The sequence below is a fragment of the Amphiprion ocellaris genome, chromosome 20 (genome assembly GCF_022539595.1).
Source record: "Amphiprion ocellaris isolate individual 3 ecotype Okinawa chromosome 20, ASM2253959v1, whole genome shotgun sequence".
NCBI classification, from domain to species: Eukaryota; Metazoa; Chordata; class Actinopteri; family Pomacentridae; genus Amphiprion; species Amphiprion ocellaris.
The window spans coordinates 10,793,039-10,819,666 of record NC_072785.1 but is presented as its reverse complement, the minus strand read 5'-3'; the positions used below and the strand labels follow the sequence as shown (position 1 = coordinate 10,819,666).

Below are 26,628 nucleotides of genomic sequence, written 5' to 3'. Positions count from 1 at the left end.
AATGATAAATGTAGGTTGTGAAGGCTGGCTTATGTGAACTGGTCCCACAGAAGGGCCACTGTAGCACAAAATGCTGAAAACTTTATTACGGGCTATGATTAAAAATGATAGAACACAGAGCATCACACCTTGCTGTTTATGGGATTATGTAGCAGCAGAGCGGTCAGAGTGTCAGTGCCAACATCTGATCTCCACAAAAATCATTACAGTGGGCACTTGAGAGTCAGAAGTAGACCATGGATTAATGGAAAAAGGTAGACTGATCTGATGGATCATGTTTTCTTTTGCATCATGTGGCTGGCTGGGTGTCACCAGAATGCACTATAAAAAGAATACAAGACAACAGAGACAGTAGGGTGCTCTGGGCAATGTTCTGCTGGAAAACCTGGATAATGGCATTTAAGTGGATGTTACTTTGACGTGTTTCACCTACATATTCACTGTTGCAGACCAGGTGCACCCTTGATGGCAAAGGTATTCCAGTTTTCTAAAGATAATGTGCCCTGCCACAGTGCAAAAATTGTTTAGGAATATTTGGGGAACGTGGCACAGGGTTATTGACGTTGACTCGAAGCTCCGTAGATCTCACTGTGATGTAGGATGAGCTGGGAAAAAATGTCTGATCCACCTTGCAAGTTGGACGACTTAAAAATGCTGCTGCTAATGTCGTGGTGCCCTTGGACAGCATTAGAGGTCTTGTGACGTCCATGCCTCAATGGGTCAAAATTGTTTTGGTGGCACAAGGGGGACCTATGCAATGTTAGGCTAATGTGTGTTTATTGTAGTATTATCCAACATGCCTTTTGTTCATTTCATTTCCAACTATAAAGTGGAAGTCAGTGAATTATCGCTAACATAAAAACACAATTTTGTTTTGAGGTCCGCTGTGTTTGATATGATATTAATATTCTTTGCTGTTTCTTTAGGTGATGGAAGATGTTTATGACAAAGAGATTCTCAAGTCAAAGTAAGTAAATATATAACAAATTGTACTTTTACTGCCCCTTTAATGAAAACGTCTTTCACTGTTATTAAACATTGTATTTTATCTTCTAACCTGTTTATTTTCAGATTTGCCATCAGAAAAATTATGCTGCTTGAATTCAGGTGAGATATCTCATTTCCTCTTCTTCTCTTTGCTTATTAAGCAGCTACCAAAATAAAGAAAAGGCAACAACACTTGGTGTATAGATACTAGTTTATTATTTTCTCACCTTTTAGCCAATACCTCGAAAACTACCTGTGGGTGAACTACTCTCCGGATGTGTCCAGCAACGCCTATCTTATGTCCATTTGTTGCATCGTCAATGAGAAATTCAGAGAGAATGTTCCAGCTTGGGAGGTAAAGCAAAGAATCCAGCAGCTTGTTTAGAATAGTTGTCATGGTACTGACACCATATTTATACAAGCTATTTGAATTTTACAGCTACACATTCAAGTTGAAGGCTTAATACAATATTATCTGTCTGTTGAATGGTGTTTATCAGGTGTTCAAGAAGGAGCCCAGCCATTTCCCCTTCTTCTTCAAATGTGTGATGGAAGCTGTGTTGGCAGGCGAGGAGGCTGGCCTTACTCTGAAAGAACAAACTGTGCTCCTGGTCTTCCTGGACCACTGCTTCAACAGTCTGGTATGTACACTACACTAATATCCAATGCTAATGCAGTATAAATTAGTGTTATTATTCTGCTAGCAGGATAAATTAGCATCTGGATTCATGCCAATATCCAGATTTCTTTAAGTCATCAGCTTTTACTTTGCAGTATTTATTGTTTGAAGTTAGAAATAAAACTAGGTGATAGGGATTCATTGAAAAAACAATGCTGTATTGCTAATCACTCCACCATGAAAGTGAGGAACAGCTGTGAGCGCTATGTTAAAATTGTCCAACCGGCAACCATCAGTCCAGCAACCGGCAGTTGCCAATATTTTTGTGGAGGAGTTTGTGTGATATAAGCAGACGTGCTGAACAGCTGTCCAACACTATCTGACAAAGAGTCTGATGGCATCAGATGAGAAGGATGCCTCCGCTTGCAGCCTCCAAACCAACCAACAGATGGGGATATCATATGCTATTAAATGATCAGTGTGCACAAGCATGTGCAGTTTTTGGTCTAGTTCTGAAATATAATTTTGATTGGACAGCAACCATTGAAAACAACATAATTATCATTTAGTCACTGGCCTGTTTTGTGAAAGATATAAATCAGTGCAACAGCAATCTGCCTATTATTGTCCAGTTCTAATTAATTCATGCTTTGAATTGCACTGTCCATATTAACTATTTACCAAGTTAAATTCTCAAAAAGACAGATCATGAATTTGCATAATAAAATGATAAAAATCAACCCCAACAAATGTACCAAGGATAGACATAGCCAGTTGCTGATTGCCCATATATTTATCCTATTTCCTAAGCCTATATGGTGATATGATTTTTTAAAATATCTATACCTGTTTCTTATCTATATTTTAGATAATTGTTGTTGTTGTTTTACTGAGTATGACTGAAAGGCATTAACACAGCAATTTAATTAATCGGGGTTAAGAGCAACCTCTTTTGAAAACAATGCCAAAATGCTTTGACTAAGATAAAAATGAAATTTAAGGCAATTATTTCTAAAGCCCACTAGGTGGCAGTAGTAGATAAGGCAGTACAACTTAGACCAGCTTCCTCTGCATTAAACCACAGGGAAGCACTGCAGATGTCTCACTTTCAGATCTGCTGTGCTGCCCTTTCATTGTATCCCATAAAGGCTTCTAAATATTTTAGTTGCAGACTTTTATTGGGGGCTCAAGTGTAATAAAAAATCCGTCATGCACGGTGCGTTTTGACAACTCCCTCTCCCATTTTCTCTGTCTCTTTCCCTTTCTTTTGCTCTGTTTGCCTCCTTCCCAGGAGGTGGATTTGATCAGAGAGCAGGTGCAGCAGCTCATCTCTTTGCCTATGTGGCTGTGCCTCATACCAGTAAGTTGTCAAACTATTACCCTAATTAAGTTTCTGTGGTGGTGACGGTGTTTGATAATTTCATAGCAAACAAAATTGGCTCCCTACTATGACACTGATCCTCAGTTGAACTGACTCTTTACTCATTTGTTTCTGTCACGTTTGCAGTCCAGACTCCAACATGAGCTGAAGAAAGTTCCCAAGTTGCAGAAGTTTTGGAATCTAATCAAGAAGAAATTTGATAAGATGGATGCTGACGCAGCTGAGCAGTAATAACATTTCCTTTGCTTGCGTGTTTTGAAGATCTATACAGACTAAGACATTATGTTTTATATTCCATGAATTTCTGGGCTCTCTCTGATTGTGTTTTTTTGTGTCTTCCTCAGGGCAACCAAAGAGAGGACCTTTCTCTCAGCTCTCATTAAAAAGTTTCTTGCAGTGCTCACATCAATTCCACCAACAGGTAAATAGCAAAAATGCTTCATTTCCCATGGGGAAATAGTGCTGTTGTGCATAACAACTTAACATGGAATTCCTATAGCAAGAAGAATCACCATTACAGCTTGCTTATATATTTATTTATTAGAATAAAGTATATATTTCATGTTGATGTTGCCTCTAAATATTTTGTAAAAATAACAAAGACTCAGGTGATTCTGGATAAGACTTCCCAAATCAGGTCTTTACTTGTGCTCTCTCTCCACCTTTGCCAGCATGATTAATGTGCCTAGCTTTTTCTAGAGTTTGCACAGTGTCAGAGAGCAGATACTGCCCATACGACACTCAACATTTCCCCTTTTCATCGCTGTTTCAGTTGCACTGCTCCCTCCTTTCTGTCTGAGTCGTGCAGCTGCCGAAGGAGCGTGTAGTCCAGCTGCCATACAGCCACCGGCACTGACTACCATGTTGTAATGCAGGCCGACACACAGGCCCCCCACCTGAATGCTAAAAACAGAATATGTGTATTTGTGTATTTAGATAGAATTCAAAGCTGACAGATTAGATTACGATCTAAAGCCCAGCAGGATCCGCATCACTCTAATGCTTGCTGCATGCCTCAACTTTAAGTGCACACACATACACACTAGCATCGTTAATGAGGGCTGAGGTCCCAGCATGCTACTGTGCTGGCCATGCAGCATCTCATAGTGAGGCTCACACACTCAGCATGGCACCTTGGTGTTGTCCACATGCGTTTGCTGTCCTCATGTCCTTGGTGAAAACTACACATCCTCCTCTACATCTGCTGTTCCCTGTCTTATTTTTGGTCTTGTATTTTTGTCAGATTGCATTTCTCTTTGACAGCATGCATTTATTGAACTTAAGTGAAACGATAACCTCCATTATGCCCTTTTTTCATTGAAATTTCAGTCATAATGTGCGCCAACTAGTGTGTGTTCTGGTTGACAATAAAGTGACTATTCTATTCATTCTTCTATTCTGTTCTTTTCATTTTTCACAGGGTCTGTAACCATGGACAAAGTACATTACTGCGAGAGATTCATTGAACTCATGATTGATCTGGAGGTAAGACACAACCTTCTATTTCACAGCCCTATTCAATAAATATTACAGTATTTTGCCATTTGAACTTTCTCTCTCGTGATTTGATTAGACTTTATTTGAAATCTACAGCGAAAGATAATGCATTCAATGTTGAGACAGACCAGTCAGACACTCATTTCCACTGTAATGAGGTACACCACAAGTGCAGGTCTACAATGTATTTGCTTCATCGTGGTATCCTGATGATGGAAGCAGTCTAGACAGCAGTTTCTGCAGAGCTCATTTGCCTTTTGTCCTTCACATTTATAGCTAACTCAGGTCAACAGACAGTGGATAAATGTCCAGTTCCACTCAGCATGCTTCTGTCATTGCTCTCTGCAGTGCTATGCGCTATTTGAAACAGTCATCTTTGATCAGACTATGAGAGAGGTTATTTTCAGCCTGATGGCTTTTGACATTTGGTCCCACGTATGATGTCTAGAAGTGTTTGACATAATAGTTGGACCTGAGAGCAATTTCTTTCCTGGAATAATCCCAGTGCTTGAAAAAACGTGTTTGTTTTGTACTGTTATTCTTTATTTTAACTAACAACATGTGGTTTAGAATTTATTTTAGAATGTCTCATCCGTTTTTCATTTATCTGCTGAATGCTGTGCTGTTGCCTGGAAATTTGAGATGAAGGTCTTGTAGGTGAAATAGAAATACACAGACCAGCAATCATATCACGGTTGTTTATATTTGTTTGTCTCTCCTATGAGCTGCTGTGTTGGTGTTTTCATTTCCACAATCTGCATTTGTTATGGAAAAAAAATCAGTCATCCAAATGTCTAGATGGAAATCAGATTGAACTTTTGGACCTGTGTCATCTGTTTTTCACTTTGAGAGACCGTGAAAGTGTTTGTTAAAAAATATCTGCTCCTATACCACAGAGAGCTGGACTGACTTGTTTTAGATGCTGGAGAAACTGTGAGGTGTCTACTAGACTGGGATTGTAGGTGCCTCTCAGTCACCTTACTTAGAGAAGTAGACAATGATATGGACAACAAACAGCAGTATTTTAAAATATATATATATGAACACATTGTTTTATTTAATAAGACACAATTAAAGTAAAACGAGAGCCAACCTTGCCAGTGAGACGTTGTCACATATGATTGTTACTTCTGCTGTCTGGGCAGATCTTGTGTTACTAGCGAAGTACTCAATAGATTTTCATCTGGCTGACTGCTGACAGACTGGCCTTGCTGTTCCTGGCAATGGCTAGTGGCCGGCCAGCTGACTGTCTCCAGAGACATCCCCTGTCCTTCAGCACTATCCTTTTACAAAGCCTCAGTTGCCTGAAATCCATACTTCCCCTCTCTGATGACGACCTGAAAATTAATGCAGGGAAAAAGATCCCTGTTATCATGCCTGTTTTATGCTGGCTGTCAGGACTGTGTTGAGATCAAAGATGGCTGCTGGATATAAAGGTATCTGTTCTCCTGGAGTTAAGGTATCACTTGCTGCACCTGCAGCCTTTGAAGAGTAGTTTTCAATGAATAAAATGATAGATATTTTGTTTTGTTTGTGTTTTGCATCCCAGTATTCCTTTTCATATTCTATTTCACAATGCATTTTTTTCTTTTTCTGGGCAATTCTCTTTTCTTTCAGCCTTTTATAGTGTAATTCTGTATGCACCAGACACCCTCTCACTCACACTGTCTATGTTCAGAGTTTCTTTGTTATATTCCTACCAAAGCAGCTCTGTTATCTCATTTTGACAGGTTTCCTCTGTTCTTGCCTTCATGTCATGTTCTTGTGCTACAAACAACAAGCAAATAAATAATGACTATAGAAGTAGCTGAGCCAATTTTTGCCCTGTTGTCTTCACATCTTGTTGACAGTTTTCCTTATTTTTGCCTCTCTATCACGTTTCAAAAAAGCCTGAAGACAAGAAAAGAGCATTAATCAATAAGATGTATGGGTACTCTTGATCCAGATACTGGGAAATGTGGTTGCTGTTGAGTCTATTGATTTATTTGACCTCTAAGAGGTATAAGTTCATACAATACCCAACTCTTTTTCTGTGATGGGGGACCTTCAGGCCATTTTCCTGCAAGTCCTAGTTGTATATCTTGAGTTATTTTGGTCCTGTCCACTGAAATATCATTTTCCCATACATGTTTCTACACATGTAAGTCCTCTTACATGAAGTTGCTGTGGTAACTTTGAGGTCAGTTTGTATTTTATCCACATCTGCAAGCATGCAGTCCAGTGGTGTAAACATGGTGTCCTGTTTGTCTAGGCCCTGCTGCCCACCAGGCGCTGGTTCAACACTGTGCTGGATGACTCCCATTTGGTGGTCAGCTGTCACCTGTCCAGCCTCACCCACAGAGAGAAGGAGGGACACCTCTTCTGCCAGGTACAACACACACAAATATGCATGTACAGATAATATTCCTGCATATTCAATTGCAGATACTCCTTTTTTGAACTGATCTGTGTTATTGTCTCAACTTTGTAGTTGCTGGACATGTTGAAGTTCTACACTGGTTTTGAGATCAACGACCAGACAGGAAATGCCCTGACTCAGAAAGAGATGACCACTTTACACTATGACAGGATCACCTCGCTGCAGGTGAATACGTGAATAGAGGGATGGGGGGTACACATGTTAGCATAGCTCAGCTACCTTCTGCTTGCTTGGCTCTTTTTGTTGGTATTTCATTGAGTATGCCTGAGATATTCTTCACTGATATCTTTAGTGCAATTGTGCCTTTGGCGAACATGGCTTCATGCTGAGGGAGAGAGCAACATGAATATATAATCTTTCAGTTTGACAGATACTGAGATTGTGATATGAGGAACAATTTTAGCTGAAATGGTAATTTTGGATTTCTTTTCTATTAAAGAAAATATAAAAATGATGTGATTTTTGCTGTGATCTATATCAAACAACATTTCCTTACATCTGGAGAATATGATTTATAGACTGGGACATCTCTGTAGCACCACGATTCTTCATCTAAAATAGTTCACTGTGACACGGTGTTAGCATTATTGAAAAATTGCACTTGTCCATATTGTGATCTCAGTAATATTGTGATTCATTTTTCAGCTTTTCTGGACTGTTGCTGTTTTTAATACGTTTCTGGAGATCATTTTTTGAATCGTTTCTCTTGGTACTCTAGTATGTGTTGTATATGGACATTGGCATTTTGCTCTTTTTTTTTCTGTCTTACAGAGGGCAGCCTTTGCTCATTTCCCAGAGCTGCACGACTTTGCTTTGTCCAACGTAGCAGCAGTAGACACTCGAGAGTCCTTGACCAAACACTTTGGGCATCTCAGGTAAATAAAGACATCCAGAAAGCATCAAGAAACAATCAAGTAATGAGTGCAATTTGTCAGTTAACAGACAAGTTATGTAGGTGGGGCAGCTATGTATGATTAGGGATTTAAATTGTTAAGATTTTTACAGTACTACTACATGTATTAATCTGATATTTTAGCCATACTCTCATTGGTTGTTAGTGCTATTTTAACAAATTAAGAACAGTCAGCATTTCTTTAATTTGTGCTTTTATTTCCTCTTTCACTCTTGACTTCATTAAATGAATGCAGCGCTTTTTCTTGACTGTATTTTTACTCTGCAGTATAGTAGTTTTAAAAAGTTCTGAGCACGTCTTCTGCCACTGCCAATACCAACACTCAGTTAGAGAAAGACTGAGAATAAAGAGTTGCCTGCAGCCTCCACATAACTAAATCCTCCTGCTCTGACTGCTCTGAAACCTTGACTGAATTTCTGAGTGATGGTTCAAATGATGCTCTGGCTTCTTTTAATCACTAACCCGTGTTTGTATAACTTAGTTAACTCCATGTGAAGGCTCTAAGCTGCTTGCATACACAGCATTCCTGGGGCAACGAGAGATGAACTATGAGCAAAGCAATAAAAGCTGTGCTGTGCTCTGAATGAATGTGATGAATTTACGCTGGATGCTTGGATTAATTGTGTTTTTGTATTTACATGCTGAAGACTTGCTACAAGTATTGTCAGCATTGACTTTGGTGAAGTGTAACCACACTTTTGAATGTTTACTGCTCTCCACTCTTGTCACTAACAGCAAGGTGTGTGTGTGTGTGTGCGTGCGTGCGTGCGTGCGTGCGTGCGTGCGTGTGTGCGTGTGTGTACGTGTGTGTGTGCATGAGTGCTGCTTGGTGCTACAGTTTGTGAGAGAGAGAGAGCTGGCCTCCACCAAGCCTCAGAGAGAAGACTTTCTTCTAGATTTGCAATAGCGAGAATTTATCAAAGATTTGGACGGATAATATGTGCAAGATAATGTTTATGCAGCAATAATAAATATGGAATCCATTTTGTTAATTTCTCCTGAACTGACAGCAGAATTGACAATGTTGGAGCTTGTTGATTACATTAGTATAATAATTTAAACCTTGGTCCAGTTTAATACCATGACTCAGTATCCCTGAGCATGATTGGTTGATTGGATGATTGCTACTAATCTTGCTAGCAACAAAGTGTTGCTTTAGCTAAGAGGACTATTTCTTCATGTGTAGATGTTCTGCATATTTACTTACAAGCTGATCACTGCTTTTGCCTCATGTTACGGCATCATGAGCTTAAGTTCCTCCAACTTTGCAATACATCTGGGTGCCAGACACTATGGTCAAGTCAGTTTTAGTTGTGTAGCCCATTTCATTAACATTGCAATAAACCACAAACGTGATATAAAAAACACGTAAATACTGCACATGAATAAAAAAAATGTTTCAACCCCAACATGTACACACAACTGTATTATTCCTACTGCAACATTCACATGTGTATTACAACACACTCACTCTCATGCACACACAGACAGACACACACAAAACTACCAACACTATAGTGACCCAATGCACCATCACCTGATTTAGTTTTAATTCTACGTACATTTAGGAGACGTACACTTTAGGATCTGAGAGGTCTGATTTCACTTTAGCCAGTGAGCAGGTTGGAAATATACTTACGAACCTTGTCATTTAGGGCTTTGTAAACAAGCAGTAAGAAATTAATTCTGTAATGTCCCAGCAGCCATTGCAGTGGCATCAGTACAAGTGTAATTAGATGTATTTTCTTAGTCCCACTTAGCACTCTGACAGTTTTCTAGATGAGTCTGAGTCTGCCTTTGGCTTCTTGGGAAGTCCAGCATAAAGGGCATTACAGTGATCTAATCTGCTGGAGATTAATGCATGTGCCAACATTTTGGAGACAGACTAGGACAGGAGGTGTCCCCTGATCACCTGCCTGATATACTACAAGTCCTAGTTAAAATACAGACATATATGTATAGTTATCTTTCTCCTGTGTTGTAATATAGCAGCACTATAGTTGCTGCCTGACTTCTCTGCTAAATGGCAGCCAGCGAACCCTTGAACAGGCAGCTGGTACCAGCCAGAGAGAGAGGCACGCCTCATTAATTTAATCGATTTGCAGTGGCTTGAGAATAAACTCTTTGAACAGCTGTGTTTGTCAGATCATATTAGCTTTCCAAAGAGCCAAAAAGCACCCTCACTTTGATGAACTGGCCCGTGTGTGTTTTAATTTTTACACGTGTGAATGGGAGTGAAAAGACATTGATTCATTGCTAATTTGCAATGACTTGAAGTTCTAACCTTTCTTGGCATTTGATATCAAAATTACATTTAAAAATTACTGACCTAAACTTTGATAAGGTTTTTCAATCACTGGGCTTTGGCTCTATAACACACACTGAGCTGGTGACTGATTGCTTATTTGTTTGTACAATATATGACATCTTTATTTGTTATGATTCCTCTTAGGTTTGAACAACTCAGAACTTCTTTTTGTTGTCCATGTTCCCATATCCATATTTTTGACTCCTGTAGTGGATTATAAAAGCTTAAACCCCACACGAAGTTTCTGTGAGTCAGGAAGAGGGTTATGAGCCAAGCTGAGCTGAATCAGGTAAAGACTTAGCTGAACCAGTTCATGTATTTCTAGAAGCTCGGCTCCTTTTCTCAGAATTAGGGTTTTGGATATAGCAGGAACTTCATTGTTCCCTACTCCGCAACTGTCACCAAAGCAGCTCCTGGGTAACTCTAAATATGCCAATCAGATTTAACGAGGCACTTTTCATCCAAACAACTCGCGCTAATGCCAGTTTATTCCAGCTATGCTACCCATGGGCTAAGCTCCCAGTCACCCGCCGCTCTGAATTTATCCGCTAAGTCCCCCCAAACACACAAACGCAGCATTATTTCACACTTATGCACACTCATTCTTTCACATATACACAGATACACACAGTTACACTTCCTTCAGTTATGTAAAACATGCTGAGTGTCATTTCAGGCCAAAATGAATTGAATGCATGATCAAAGAGAATGCATCACTGTGAAAAATGTTAGCAGAAATTGAAGAGGGCCATTCATCACTGCAGGAAATGTCAAAAATAATTGGTGTAATTAGTTCTGTGGGTTATGTCTTTTCTGAGGTCCTGTCATTTAAAGGGGTGTATATATTTCATTCATTCCACTTTTCTTTGAATAACCGGTATTTTACCTCTGCTGAGGATATTAAGTTTTTATATTGTGGGACTAGGAAAAGAAAAAAGTATGCTGAAACCATAAAGCACTTAATTTTTTGGAATATAGTTTTTATTTTGTTTTAATATAAAAACAAGGACACTCATCAGGCTTGTGATATTGTCTCATGTTGTAATTGTGTGAAGAAAAGTGTGCTGCTAAATAGCTAAAAGTGCACAAAAGTGACCAAACCAAATTAGTTTAATAAAGCTGGAATTACTGGCTTACACAAAATCTGAACAAGTGTCCACACATCCTTCAGGCTAAGGAGTAAACTTGCTGGACACCAGTTTTTCTTGTGTCCCCACCTTTACCTTCCCCTGCCAGTGGCTCAGCTGTCTGTTGTGACCTGGTCCAGTCATCTCCATTACTTAGAGTGAGTTGTTGTGCTGCTGTTGTTTTGTTGCTAAGGGAAGGAATGTCCACATGACCTATGCCAGGTCATCCAGTGGGCCACCAAACTGCAACACTGGCAGAATCGCCATCCCACTGCTCAAGCGTGGCATCACAAGTAGCAGAATAGATGCACATACACGGTTATACTTGGTCAGTGCCACGTGGGGCTGTCCAGGCCTGTCACAATGTGTCCAGGCCCTGTCCTTCGTTGTGCACCAGACCCTGCCTGTGTCACAGTGTGTCAGCCTGATTAAAACAGGTCTGTATGCAGAGGGCCACGCCTCAGCTTTCTGAGACGGAGATGGGCTTTGATTTTCATAATCCTGTCTCATCAGTGTGCCCTGGCCTCTTAACACATGCGCTGACAGAGCAGGACTGCAGTGTCAGAGTAAACACAAGAATTGCTTTGTGCCGCAGTGCTAATAAGCACAAAGAATTTGACATGGCTGTGTATCTTCACGCATGCAGTGGTGCTACACTTGGAAAAATCTCTGTGAAGGGGAGGTAGTGTCCCAAAAGAGCGGCTGGAACTACACCTTTTTTCTTTTTATAAATACGATGCACAAATTTCATGATACGTAATCAGAATGTTTGTTTAATTCATTGTAATGAGTAGACGTCAGATTGTCCCTGTTGTAATCTTAATCATTTCAGTCATTACCAAATCATTATCTTTGGACAGCAATTAGTTATTATCTGCTTATTGTCATCCCTCCTCTGGATCAGCGTGTTAGCTAAATTTGTAATTTGCAAATGCAAATTTTCTAGCTGACTAACCACTTGTTTATCTCCTCTTTCTCTATAGTCCCAATATGCTCCACCAGGTGGCCTCATATCTGTGTCTGCTGCCAGAGCTGCCTGAAGGCCAAGATACCACCATTGAGAAAGAGGTTCTGCTTGAGTTGCTGGTACGTTCAGTGACAGCTTTCTTTACACTGTCCATGTGAGCATTTAAGTTTGTTATCTTCAGCTGTGTTATGGGACTCCAGATGTGTTGCTTCACATTCATACACTGAGGCAGTGAAGCAGTATATTTTCTGGAGTCTTACTTTATAATACGGTCCAGTTGCTTTTCTGTAAATTAGATTTTAAAATATTTGTTCCAGGATTTCCGGGCAATTTTTTATGCCTCAGAGCTTTAAATTGATGAAGCAATGCATCAGGTATTGGTGGCTTGTCAACTTGCAATATAAAAGATGTATAGTTGGTGTTGGGGAATAGTTATTTTCTAGAAAATTAGCTCCCCGCTCAGTGCTACGGCATAATAGGTTTTGTGTTTCACATTTTAAAGTAATTAATTTAAGCTCTTGACCTTGGAATACATATAGTATCCCCTCTTGACTGTCCCATCCCTCTTGAATTTGCCTTCTAATCCAATTATTGCTTTATGTGGGCATTTGTGTAACATAGGGTAAATTGAAGACAGTGCTGATGAGATAAAGAGCCATTTATTTCTTTCAGTTTTGTAGTATCTCTTGAAAAGCTTTCACTAATTTGATTGTGCTCTCTGGTTGTCCTTCCCTCACTCTTCTAATTTTCTTTTTGAAAACCTCTCCAGGAATCTGCTGGACTCTTGTCCCGCTAGTCTTCCCAATACACACTCACAGGCCTTGTAGACCTCTTCATCAAAGTGGGTGTTCCTAGGCTGTCCTGCAGTTCTTCATAATTACCCATGAGAAGTGATATTGAAGAGCTGTTTTGTAATTATCTGATTAGATTGTTGCTGGAGACTATGTCAGGGGTTTCATTTGCGTATGCCTGAGGTTGCCCCCAACAACCAACATCTCATACAGGCTGGATTTAATAGGAAAGAGGCCACGGGACTAGAAGTCTGCTGCATAGTGGCAAAACAATGATGCATGCTAGAGAACACTGTCATAAATATGCTTAGGGATGAGGAACTGTTGTTTTTGAGAGGCAGCACTGCTACCAGTCACAATGTTAGGATAGTTTAAGCTGTTTTCTTCCTCTGGTGAAACAGATGAGCTGGTTTTAGTTCAGCAGCAAATATCACTCTACTTCACATTATAAATAATTCATTTCATTTGTGTGTTTTTCCATACGAGTAGAGATACAATGGCAACAACAGTTACATGCACAGCTACAAAACCTCAGTAGGAGGTATCAGTAAATGGATAGGTAGCCGTACTCGAAATGAAAAACTCCAAACAATGTTTGGCCAAACCATTTCCTTTAAACAATGCCTGCAAAAATAATGCATATATGTAACAATACAACCAGAGATGCAATAATGTCACACACATTCATATCTGTTAATGTCTGTGTCTCGAGTTAAATACAGCATTGTTTTTAAACCGGCTTACAAACATACAGTAATCTCATCATAATACCTGCAGGGATCCTGTAGCCTTTGACCTATTACTTCTGTATATTATATATGTATTATTATATATTATGTGGCATGGCCTCTAATCCTCTCAAACATAAATGCATGTAAATAAATGCAGTTTTCTAGTTTGACATTCCAAAATATATGCAATTCTTCATCGTATAAAGTAGCCTTTGTTATTCTGTTCATTTAGACACACATATTTATTAACTGAACAGTAGAAGAACAACTGCATTTATGATTAGATATGATAAAATGACTGTAACAACGTTTGAGTGGCCTGCTTATTTATTTCCTGGTCTATCTTTTAGCAAATGAGAATATGAAGATCTTAAACACTGTCTTGTTTTTTTGTTACACCCACACAGGTGTCCCGTCATGAGCGCAGAATCTCTCAGATTGAGCAACTTAACCAGATGCCCCTTTATCCAACAGAGAAGATAATCTGGGATGAGAACATTGTCCCAACAGAGTACTACTCAGGCGAAGGTGTGTCGTTTAAATGAGTGTGTGAACTGTGACTCTACTGCTTGTCTGTGCGAGCTGACGTACACTAGAGCACATGCTAATTTTACTGTCTAGTCACTGCCTCATTCTTTTAATTTAAGGACACTCACCTGGTGCTTAACTGGCACTTTTCTCTTTATGGAATCCTCTTTAGTTGACACTTTCAGCTACTCACACATCAGTAACTATTCAAGCCGCATCTCTTAAGCAAATTGATAACATGCTGTCACATGTAGAGTAGTTTGTTTACTTTATACTGACCTTGTTTCTGTTTATTTATCGGTTGTTTTTCATCTTTTCAGGCTGCCTGGCTCTACCAAAGCTGAATCTCCAGTTCCTGACCCTACATGACTACCTGTTGAGGAACTTCAACCTCTTTCGACTAGAGTCCACCTATGAAATTAGACAGGACATAGAAGATGTAGTTTGGCGAATGAAACCATGGTAAGATGTCATTTGTTTTGTCAGCATTAGGGCTGCCACAAACGACGCATCGACGAATCGCCTGAGCACGATACGTCATCAAAAGCGGAAGTGAGCGCGCAATGCAACAGAAATCACCGTCCGAGTGGAGCGCGGAACACGCATGGACATCCGCGCTGTATCGTGCTCAGGCAATTAGTCGACGCGTCGTTTGTGGCAGCCCTAGTCAGCATAAGAATTGACTTGATCTGCCATACCATATTGTTTTCTTGGTTAAAAAAATGACCAAATCTTTGCAAAGAGGAGGAGAAACTTGTGGGTGGTAATAGGCTTGTTAGAGAGACATTGATATGCATGAGGGTGCCTTTTTCTGCATTAGTGGAACAAATTTTTACTATAAACTCAACCACAGCACAATTTGTCTTCTTACTTGAATGAATTAAGGTTATTATTCTCTATTAACTTCCTTTGAAGGCACAGCAAAGTGATAATAATTATTAAAGACTATGACATTTGGTGCACCGCATTTGGAAACCTATTGCCTAACATAACAAGTGCTCCCATTATGTCAAGTGATGGAGCAACTTGGTTGTTGTTCCTGCAAAAGTAAATAAGTAAGCAGTAGCGCCATGTGCTGCCCTAAATTCAACTGATTCTCAATCTTGACAAGCACCCACAGCGCTTGTCTTAACTTTTTGTTGTCTGTCCTTCTGTGCAGGCAATCAGAATACGGAGGGGTGGTGTTTGGGGGCTGGGCTAGGATGGCTCAGACGATCACCTCTTTTTCCATAGTAGAGGTTGCCAAGCCCAACATTGGAGAGAGCTGGCCTGCCCGTGTTCGAGCCGATGTCACCATTAACCTCAATGTACAAGATCATATCAAGCATGAGTGGGAAGGTAATAGTGGCTGACCCTTTACCGTACTTCTGTATCACTTAATCTATATGTTTAGCCTATTTTCATAATTTTTTAACAAATCTGCCTGCTGTGTGTGCTTCATATATCAATGTAGACATATTTAACATTTAATCTATTTAATTTTCTGTGTAATAAATTAGTCACAAAATATATTGCATCCAAAGGCTATATTGAATTCTTACCGTCCCCTTTCATATTGCCATTCTACACCTTTACTTTTCCTATTTCTTCTTTTATTATATATCCTAACAGTTCTCCTACTAAGCTGTTTATAACCTCCATAAAGTCTACCCATTCCACTGTATTCCATCCCATTGGGCCTTGGCTCATGACCCTTGCCTATCTTGTGTCTCTGAAGACATGCTATTTCTGTATAGCCTTTCAGTTTTATTTCCTGAGCATTTTTCTCTCTCTTTGCGCAGTTGATAAGGACACTATAGATAATGTTAACTGCCTGACAGCCTTGAAAGGCTTTGATTCACTAGGAAGATAGAAAACACACTAAAACCTCTGACTGACTGTTTGCTGGAGCTCTCTATGGGAAAAATATAGGTTATTTGTTCCCATGCCAAGAAAATGAATGCAAGTCCTCACTTGCAAAAAAAAAGTAATTATCCCACTATTTCCAACTCATTATAGCCACTTTCGTGCTTTTATTTTTTTGTAATTCAATGAAAATATGAAGTGTTGCTTTCTTGCTTTCCTTCCTCTTGCTCTTTTCCCACCATAGAACTTTACGTTTGAAAGATCGCATAAATGGTGACAGGGTGGTTAGTCTTCGATCCCCAAAATCCCCCTCTGTACAACTTTGTCCCGCTTCCCCGTCACTTCTCTTTTGCTCTATGTCTTTTTGTCTCTCACTATTCCTTTGTCTCTGTTTTCCCCTCTATATATGATATATCTCCCTAAAACCCTTTCTTTCTTCTTTCATTCCTCTATCTATAACCCTTCTATCCATCCTCTTTCCCTGTAGGTCTGCGGAAGCACGACGTTTGCTTTCTGATCACGGTGCGGCCCAACCTGCCCTACGGCACACGCTTCGACCGACGTCAGCCTTTTGTGGAGCAGACTGGCCTGGTGTACGTGAGAGGCTGCGAGGTGCAGGGTATGCTGGATGACAAGGGGCGCGTCATTGAGGAAGGTATGCTCATATGTGCTTTTACCTGCATATATAAATACATATACACACCCGTGGCACATGACATCCATCCTCCCATCATCCCTACCATTTAATCCTCAGGACAGGGTCAGACTGGTGTTGTCATGGTGACAGCCACAGTGAGACCTGACCTGTTCCCATTAACATTCCATTAACCTGAGGTCAGCAATAACACCTGAGAGCTATAGGCCCTGCCCTCTGCTTTATTTATTGGATGTAACTGAAGAGTTGCATTGGCTTCATCTGTACAAATCTTTTTGTTCCATAAGAGAACGCTGAATGTACTTACCCTGCAGAATACAGCCATACAAGCTACGCTTACATAAGCACCACTCACCTCGGAAACAAGGTATTGCCAGCAACAGTGCTTTCTAGCATTAAAAAAACTGATTTCAGCACAGAAACAAATTTTAGAGGTAAGGTACTATTTTTCTCTAACAAAAGCCTTAAAATGTGCTGTCATCAAATATAAAACTCAGAGTCTTTTTCTGTGAGTTCACACAGATTGAATACCCTCAGACCAAATTCAAATCTCAGGTCTTTCCTGGAAAGCAAAGTATATTTATACAGGAACACGATGTTCTCGGTTTGCTTTGTTGTGCTCTTTCTCACAGCCCAAAGCAGTCCCTCTGAGTGGCTGCTTCACCTAAGATAGCCTGCAAGTGTTTGCCTTTTTTCCTCTGTCAGAACATGTGTCGGTGTGCTGAAGCACCCTTTCCCCTATCCTCTCTCATCTGTTTGGATTAAATATGCAGAGGCAGGGCTTTCTAAATAGGCATGATGCCGGGGAACATGCCCTGCCAATGTCGCCTTGGTTAAACTTTCAGATCCCCAACTGGGATAAGTGGTACTCTGGCTATCTGGGTGGTGGGGTGATGTCACATAAATCACAGGGCACTCAGTGAAGGTATGGGGAGGCACAAGATAAGACGTGCATTTTGCAAACTTAGTAATTGACATAGTGTCCTATAAAAACTGTACTGCTCAAATAGAGAATATTTGTATACGGTAAATACAATATTACACATGTACATATTGTTAATGATTTAGATATGCAATCCATCTGTTTAAATCGTATTGATTTAATCCCACCTTTTAATAACTGACAGTTTAATACAATGGCAGGCACATACTTGTTATGACTGCCCACACACCTAGGCCCAGCTGTCCACAGTGTTACTGCATAGTGTTGAGGGTATAGCTTCCACTCTTAAGCTATCCCTACGCTCATTTTAGCAAGGGGATTTGATGACCCCCACATAACTGTACACATGTGCACATGGGCGCACACATCAGACGCAGACAGGATTGGTATCACTCTCGCGCTCCCTGCCCTGCAGCTCCACACAGAATCTATTTAGAAATCTGTGAATGCTGCACTTGCTGCACCACACAGGCTCCCTGTGGGAATAAGCCCAAAGCCTGTCGCCTGTCAGTCAAGCATCAACACGTAACTCCTGTTCCCGAGGAGGCATGAAACTTGCCTTGGTCAGGTCTTTTTTTAAGGGTTATATTTATTTAATGTAAGGATAAAAAGGGAATTGCCATAGAAATCATATATCTGAGAAATAACTGGTTTAGATTCAATCTTTATATCTGACCTTTGTCCTTCTAAAGATATGCCCCTCCATTTTCTGCTCTGTTTTACTGTTCTGGCCCACAACTATGTTTTTCTTTAGACTATACTTCATAATGTTTCATTATAGTGTTTTTAAAAAAATGTCTTTCAAACTTAGATTTATTACTTTCATGTTTATCACTGCAGATAATTATTACTTCATTGCTCTAAAAAATATTCTTCCTGCCACTCTGGCTTAGGACCTGAACCAAAGCCGAAGCTGCGAGGAGACGCCAGAACGTTTCGTGTGTGGCTGGACCCGAACCAGTACCAGCAGGACATGACCAGCAGTATTCAGAGTGGAACTGAAGACCCATACGAGACGTTCAACGTCATCATGAGACGCAAGCCCAAGGAGAATAATTTCAAGGTTCGAGCCACAAGTTGAAGCACGCAGATCAGCCCTCACTGTATATTGTATTTGAGTGCTTTATCTTCAGGCCTTGAGCTCTGGTCCGACCAACGCCACCCTGAGTGATGTATAACACATATTATGCTCTCTTGGGTATTGTAGCTGTAAGGTTGGGGCCAGGGCAAGTCTGAGATTGCTGCCTACCCAAGGCCCTCCCAATGACTCCCCTCTCTCCCCTTTAAGAATCCCCTTGTGACAACGTACCCTTACTCTATGCCGTGGTGTTATTATGCTTTCTGTGGGAAAGCACAACCATGTAGTGTTGTCAGTATACTATGGAGGTGTCCTACAGAGTCACATTTTTTTCACCTTCAAGGGTAATAAATAAGAAATATATATCCAGGTTCTGATTTAAGATTTTAAAACCCTTCGACACAAAAGTTTTTTTCAGAAAATCATAATAAAATTAACCAAGTAAGTCTGTGAAACTTTAGTTAAAAATCCCAGCCGTATGTGACTTTGCTCTATTTTGTTCCACGTTTTGAGAATGTTAACTATGCACAACACTCTTTTATCATGTCTTTTTTATTTGAGAGCTTCTCATTACAGCTTTGTCAAATCTGCTATTTCTAACTCTGCACCCATTTCTGTCTTTCACAGCCTAAGCAGTGACAGATGTTTTTGAAGTGTTTTTTTTTCTCCCCCTGAATTTGAAAAGCATAGGAACTAATGGGTATTCAAGAAACATTCTTCTCCATCTTTGATCCATGACACACATAAAAGTAAACACATTTCCCCACACAGTGTTTGATGCATAGGGTATTAGACAGTTTGCAGCTCATTAAAATATAATTGACAGACTTACAAATTACCTGCTGTCCCATCAGCCCACCACACAGCTATTCTTATCCAGCTAAACTACCTCTTGTGGGATGTTTGTCTGTTGCCTGATGTGCCTCATTCAGTATGGTTTTGCTCCACCAGGTTCTTATTTCTCTACTTTGCATTTTATTGATTCTATATCGGTCACCTTTCTCTGTTTTAGGCGGTGCTAGAGACCATCAGAAACCTGATGAACACAGAATGTGTTGTCCCAGATTGGCTTCATGATATTATCTTAGGCTATGGCGACCCAGGCAGCGCCCACTATTCCAAAATGCCCAATCAGATCTCTACGTTGGACTTCAACGACACTTTTCTGTCCCTGGACCACTTGAGGTCGTGTTTCCCTGGTTGCACCATAAAGGTCATGGAGGAGAACCCTGAACTGCAAGTCCCCCCTTTCAGGTGAAAGTCAAATATCCCCCCAAAAAATTATAAATCACGCATTTTTTTTGTTCTAAATTACCTTAATCAAAGTGAATATCTAACAATTATCATTTAATGTATTTGCTGTAGTAATGCTGCTATTGTTGTTATATTGTATTGCATTGTATTATAATCCCTATTTGCTTTCTTTTTAACAGAATCAAGTTTCCCATTTCAAACAAAGCAGACAAAGGGAAGAAAAGGAAGGCTGATGAGGAAATGGAAGACAAAGAGGAAGACATGACCCTACATGTTGAACCCTATGTCACCCCCAACCGTGGGCCATATCCCTACAACCAGCCAAAACGGTGAGAGGCCAAGACCCAGGACTTCCTGTTCACAACTTAATGAACTGAAGGGTCAGAAAGTTGTAGAATGCTTGGTTAAACTGTCTGTAGTCAACTCTGTAGTCACTGACCTCTTTTTAAAGGTACTTAATCTTACCTAGCAATTACCCACAATAGAGTGTCCAATAATATTAGGTTATTCTTGTGTTCCTGGTCCATCTGTGCATCATAATGTAGAAAACATGAATTCCTTAATCTCAGTATAGAGGTGCTGTCCTCTTAGCTCTCTGGATTGTATATAAATTACTCTGAGTTGGAGTATTTAGATTTGTTTGTCTGTGCTTGTCTGAATGGCATCACCATGTTCACTATATAATGTGGTGCTTTTGGTTTTTGCTACTCCTATATTTATAGACGGTAAACGAGATTTTTTTTCCCACATAGTAATTATTACAGTTTGCACTTTGATATTTAAATCTAGCAACTACATGTCCATGAGGAGGCCCCAACTTAATAATTTTTCAAGATGGTCTCAGAAAGTATCACAACACCATTTGCAGCAATGAGTGGCTCATAAATAAACAAATGAAAACATTTGAATACAAATGTGTTTATGCTGTCAAGGCTGTTGAGTTTCTCAAGCAAATTACTTGATTTATTAACGTCGGCAATGTAAATTTCTTACAGGAATACAATTCAGTTCACCCCAACACAAATCGAAGCCATCCGAGCCGGAATGCAGCCAGGACTAACCATGGTGAGGATTTTGCATTCAGTGTTTTGTTGTATAAGTTGCTCATGTTAGGTTTTAAGATTTAACTTAAGTATAAAGAGATTCTGCAAAATTTTGATTTTATATTTTACAAAATTCCACATTTCTATCACTCACCTGGAGCGAGGGTAGATCTCACTGACCCACCACCCCCTCTATACATTGGCAATGAAGAGGTCAGTGTATAGTAACGTTGGATTAGAGCTGCAGATGTACCAATTCATAGGCACATCCACACCCATGCCCTCCCAGCCTGCTACTGTTATGTCTTGAGTAGGGTAACATGTTGTTTTAACTAAAATGCTATTCTGATGTGCTGATTGGAAAGCTGGCAGCGAGATCGGAGTTATTTATTGTGCAGCTAGCTGAGGTAAATATGGCAAAGAGGCTTTCAACAGAGTCGTAAAACAACTGTGCATGCATGCCTTCCTCTGCCCCTCTTCTAACCTTCCTTCTTGGCATGTGTCACAGTCATTAGCAGCCATAACAAACACATACTACCTCATAGTCTGCCTCACTTTCATGTAGTTAAACCAAGGAGCTTGTTATGTACTGATTTATGCAGAAATATGTAATTGTGTTTACTATTTTTAGCAGAGATTACTCACCTGAGAGACCCACACTAAGACCAACCTGTTTCATGAATATTTATTTTGTAAATTAAATGTGCAACCCCCCTCCCCCGGTTAAGTAAATATGAGGCTTGTAATCAGGGTAACATGTAAGCAGGGATGAAGGGCTACTAAGATATTCACATACAGATAATGAGTACAAAAGAGAGGCTTGAAGATACTTATTGCCTCATATTGCTTTTTGTAAGTTCTTCACCGTCTTTACCTACATTTGCAATCAAAGTGACTGTATGGTATGCCATGTAACACCACACGGCATTGGGTTCAACAAAGGGGCATTAGCTTAGCCTGTTGTGACATACCCATGACCAAACTATCACATTCACTAAGTCATTTACAGGGGTGAGGAGGGAACTTCTGATTGTGATTATATTCTTATTTTTTGGTTCTGTTAAAAATGTTTTACTTCCTTCTTCACTTCTTGCTGTGTCACCAGGTTGTGGGACCACCAGGTACCGGAAAGACAGATGTTGCCGTTCAGATCATCTCAAACCTCTATCACAACTTTCCTGAGCAGAGGACGCTCATAGTCACACACTCTAACCAGGTCAGCACACACACACCGCCTCTGTACACACAAACCAGGTCTCATCTTTGAAAACTTTCCCTAAAACCCTGTCCAAATAGCAGTGAAACTGTCAAGAGAATTTTCAGCTTGTGCTCAGAACTGCCCATTAATCAGGCGATAGTCATCTTCAAACCATGGAGGAAAAATTAAAATCTAAGCTCCCTTGTGCCACGATCTTCCACCCCTCAGTATTTAATCATAAAGTAATCTGCTGTTGTTTTGCACCAGTGGAAGCTTGCCAGAAGGAACCTTATCCATAAGAAGCAGAGCTCGATAGTAACTATTTTCCTGTAATTGTCTCCCCCTTGTCATTTATATTCCTTACAGGAGCTTACTTTATAACATGTTAAATATGTATTTAACTTAAATATAGTATAAATCAAATACACATACAGTATCTGAGAGAAGATTTTCCATGTATAACCATGTTTACATGTTTTCCCGGTTCATTCTACACCAGGCTCTGAACCAGCTGTTTGAAAAGATCATGGCTCTAGACATTGACGAACGCCACCTTCTGCGTCTGGGCCACGGAGAGGAAGAACTGGAGACTGAGAAGGACTTCAGCAGGTGAGGATAGGAGACAGGTGGAAAGAGGACAAGCACACATACAGAGGTGCACCTAAACAAACAGAGAAACATGAAAACTGAGACAACATGAATTCACACATACATGTGTGAAAGTGCATCCACCAAGTGAGCAGACTTGCAGTGCATCTGCATTGCAGAGGCAGCTGACAACACACACACACACACACACACACACACACACATGAATGAAGCAGCTGCCCACATACATAATTAGTCTGAGCCAACACAATGACAGGGCTACTCGATACCCTCATATGCCAGGCCATGGACCTGGTTTATCTTCATTAGGCATCGCTGGACTCTCAGACCTTTCTGCCAGTGTAAAAGATCTGTCCCTGCAGCCCTGCACTCAGAGGCAACGCATGCCTGATTAACCCATTCATCGCTATTCTGGACTACAAGAACTGAGGGGCTGGTCCTAACCATTTGGAAAGACATTTTTTAAGAGCTGTTGGATGATAACAAGTCACAAAGAAATACTTGTGTAGATTTACCAGAGGCATGGAAAACCTGAAACCTGTTTTTGCACATTTCCTAAAGGGTTTACAAATTGATAACCAGTATTCTAGCAGTTTTGGAAAGTTATTTCAGTATAAAATATTAGTCCAAATCATCTCTGTTCCTAAATTGGTTTTGGTCAAATCAAGTCTGTCATGTCAAGTCTGTAGCTGTAGTTGTGGATGACTGAAATAAAATAAATATGCATAACACCCTCGAATTCTTGCAAATAACATAATCCATAACATGTAATGTAATGTTGGTGGCTGTAGTATTGTTGCCCTTTCCCTACTTCAGAGATGCTCAAAGCCTTTTAATGAATAGTTCACTTACAAAAGCGTCATGGAATAATTAATTCATGAATAGATGTATAAATACATGAAAACTAAAACCATTAGGATGTTTATTTTGCTCAGGTCAGGAAGGAGCCCTTCTTAAATCAGTGGTGGGTTACTTTACCTGAGTATAATCTTGTATTAGTTTTAACACGGTTTGTTAAAGAACTTTCTGTGGGTCACATAAAACATGCAGTGTGGACATTCTTCATATTGAACTGGTAGCATAGCACAGAACAAATGGCCTCAGACAAAAACCGCTAGAGTCCTATTAAAGACGCCCCACTAGTTACCAGCTCTCTTATCCCCTCGATATGTGTGTGTATGTATGTCTGTGTGTGTGTGTAATGCCTTGAAGGGTAGTGACTCAGTCCTTACTACTGAGACATAGTGAGATGAGAAAAGAGAAGGTGGGGGTCAGTGCATTTTAAGGTCTCAGATGGCTTGGGACAGACAGATTATCTCAGGATACCCAAAACATTTACAGTTCTACATGACTGCTGTGTTTAACACCATTATTGACTGAATCAGTCAGAACCATCTTTTTTTTTTCTTTTTTACTAGCAATGCTTTTTAGCCAGCTCTTGAATATAAACAGCTATGTGTCACTGAATATTAATGAACGCTTTATGCTGTTGCTATTTAAAGTTTCCTCATAGCCTGCATTGTCAATTACCACCTTATCCACCCTGGCACTGAGCAAATTGCACCCTATAGCTCTTAGCATCATTTCCAAAGGAGGAAAGTAGGGGCTGTACATGTCTCTCATTTGCTGTGCCCTTTGTATGACTGCTCCTCAGTGTGAGTGCATGACTTCAGTATGAATACTGTTGTATGAAAACCGGATTCTACACATGAAAGTAGTCTCTTACATTCTTAAATTATGCAGCAATACTGACATAAAAGAAGAAGCTTTAGCTAGCAGCATTTAATATGTTCCCGCCTGCCTGGCTGCCTCATAACAACATGCAGACTCCACACTTCTTCCACCCCACTGACACCAGCGAGAGGAGAGAGCCAGAGAGTTTTAATTAACACTGTATACTAGATAAAAAATGGACGGCAGTTCCTCTCTGAATGCCTAACAAAGAGGAAGCTACAGCATCAATTAGCAATGCCTCCTTGCATTTCATGATGAATTTTGTGGTGTTTTAATGAGATTTTGAAAGTGGATTTCAGTAGCAGAAGGGGGGAGGCCATATGTAGTTGTGGATCTATATTTGTATCCTCGGTTGGAAGTTAAAAAAAAAACATTGTCAAGAACATATCATGATGCCACTTTTGTTTGAGGTGGAAATGAAATGCAGCCTCTCCAGGTGTTGCTGTTTTGTGCAAGTTTTATGTGTTAGATTTTACACAGAATGTAATAGTCTTGTCGTTAAATACTGACTGCTGCTCACACCTGTGTACCTATTTTCGGTTTTCAGACTTCGACAGTGACTGAGTGCATTACAGGTGTATCATCCTGAAAAGCAAGGTCACTCATTTTAATTTAATTTTATTCAGCCCGAAAAGGCAGAGCAGTGTGATTGTCTTTGAGTCATCTGCTGACTGAGAGTCTTTGGAGAGGGTCTAAAAATAATGCTCACCTCTAGTATTACCCTGTGACTCCTCCTACTTCCTGTCTTTGTGTGTGTCTTCTCATTGCCATCTGATAATTGCTTTTTTAGCAATTTTGGATGCAGAATGAGAGTCTGATAGAAATTAGACAGACTCTTATGTACAGCCAAGAGCAGTCAGTATCATCTTTAACCTTATAGTGAGTCATATTAAGAATGCATTTTACATAATTTACTCTGTGAATCATTATATGTCCTCAGATGACCAGAACCAAACAACCAAAATTCCACACAATCAAGTCAATGATAGCAAGACAACCATGTTTCATGTTATTGGTAATTGTCTGAGGTTTATGTTTGGGTTGTTCCCCAGCATGTAGGTTCATTGGCATTGAGGCCAATATGGGTAATAACACCAAGTAGTTAGACAGAATGGTGTAGGTCATGACACCCATTGTTTTGCTGTAAAGTTGATGCTGGAATTATAGGAGCAGACAGGAGTCAATCTGATCATTTCACATATCAGACGATTAATGATGCATTACAGAGTAACAGCAGAGAGCCGGTGTGCTTTCGAATCAATTCAACCACAATCTGATGATGTGTCTGTGTTAAAATAAATTGTTAGTTCATCTCCACACATTAAAAGATCAGATATCCTGCCTCATTCGGTTTAGGTATGTACAGGGAGCAGAAATTGCTTGTGTCAGTCTTAAAATGTGGCATTTATTACATTTAGTCCATCAGTCTATCACTACTTTGGATACAGTTTATGCAGCTCATTGTATCCACCTGTGTATCACATTTACTAACTATATTGTTCTGTCTTCAGATATGGCAGGGTGAACTATGTCCTAGCCAGAAGACTGGAGCTCCTCAGAGAGGTGGGAAGATTACAGGAGAGCTTGGATGTCCCAGGGGATGTTTCTTACACCTGTGAGACTGCTGGACACTTTTACCTGTACCAGGTAAGACATTGGCTAGCCGTGCATGTGTTTTTGTTATATGCACAAAAAAGAAATACAAAAAGTGATGAAAAGATTAGTAGCTGTATACAGGTTTTTAGAAAACCTTTCAGAAGCCAAGATGTTCTCACAGGGTTCATTTTCATTATCTAAACTTCCTTGAAATTTGTGATAAGATTTTGATATTGATTTACAGACAGAGAGCGAGAGTTAAGAGGATCCAGGAGATATTTTGCAGAATTAATTAGAATGGATTTTTGTAATGTCAGTCCTGTCCAGACGTTATTGAAGTTTCCATTCCTCGGTCTCACTGCTCTTTTTGTCTAGACTGCAAATATTTAGAAACATTAACAACCC

General features: G+C 40.0%; 1 protein-coding gene across 3 annotated transcripts in view; it reads left to right on the top strand.

The window, feature by feature from the left end:
- aqr (aquarius intron-binding spliceosomal factor) overlaps positions 1-26,628 on the top strand; it is a 56,099-nt gene that overhangs the window by 2,593 nt on the left and 26,878 nt on the right. For all 3 annotated transcript variants that reach the window (XM_055006113.1, XM_023277347.3, XM_035951484.2), the window contains exons 4-26: positions 927-967; positions 1,072-1,107; positions 1,222-1,342; positions 1,488-1,628; positions 2,898-2,966; positions 3,114-3,214; positions 3,332-3,408; positions 4,408-4,472; positions 6,736-6,852; positions 6,955-7,068; positions 7,675-7,778; positions 12,235-12,337; positions 14,148-14,268; positions 14,589-14,730; positions 15,428-15,606; positions 16,601-16,768; positions 18,605-18,774; positions 19,802-20,043; positions 20,223-20,372; positions 21,039-21,108; positions 22,192-22,302; positions 22,784-22,893; positions 26,139-26,274. In XM_055006113.1, the coding sequence (XP_054862088.1) occupies positions 927-967; positions 1,072-1,107; positions 1,222-1,342; positions 1,488-1,628; positions 2,898-2,966; positions 3,114-3,214; positions 3,332-3,408; positions 4,408-4,472; positions 6,736-6,852; positions 6,955-7,068; positions 7,675-7,778; positions 12,235-12,337; positions 14,148-14,268; positions 14,589-14,730; positions 15,428-15,606; positions 16,601-16,768; positions 18,605-18,774; positions 19,802-20,043; positions 20,223-20,372; positions 21,039-21,108; positions 22,192-22,302; positions 22,784-22,893; positions 26,139-26,274 (2,688 nt within the window). The remainder of the gene's footprint in view (positions 1-926; positions 968-1,071; positions 1,108-1,221; positions 1,343-1,487; positions 1,629-2,897; positions 2,967-3,113; positions 3,215-3,331; positions 3,409-4,407; positions 4,473-6,735; positions 6,853-6,954; positions 7,069-7,674; positions 7,779-12,234; positions 12,338-14,147; positions 14,269-14,588; positions 14,731-15,427; positions 15,607-16,600; positions 16,769-18,604; positions 18,775-19,801; positions 20,044-20,222; positions 20,373-21,038; positions 21,109-22,191; positions 22,303-22,783; positions 22,894-26,138; positions 26,275-26,628) is intronic.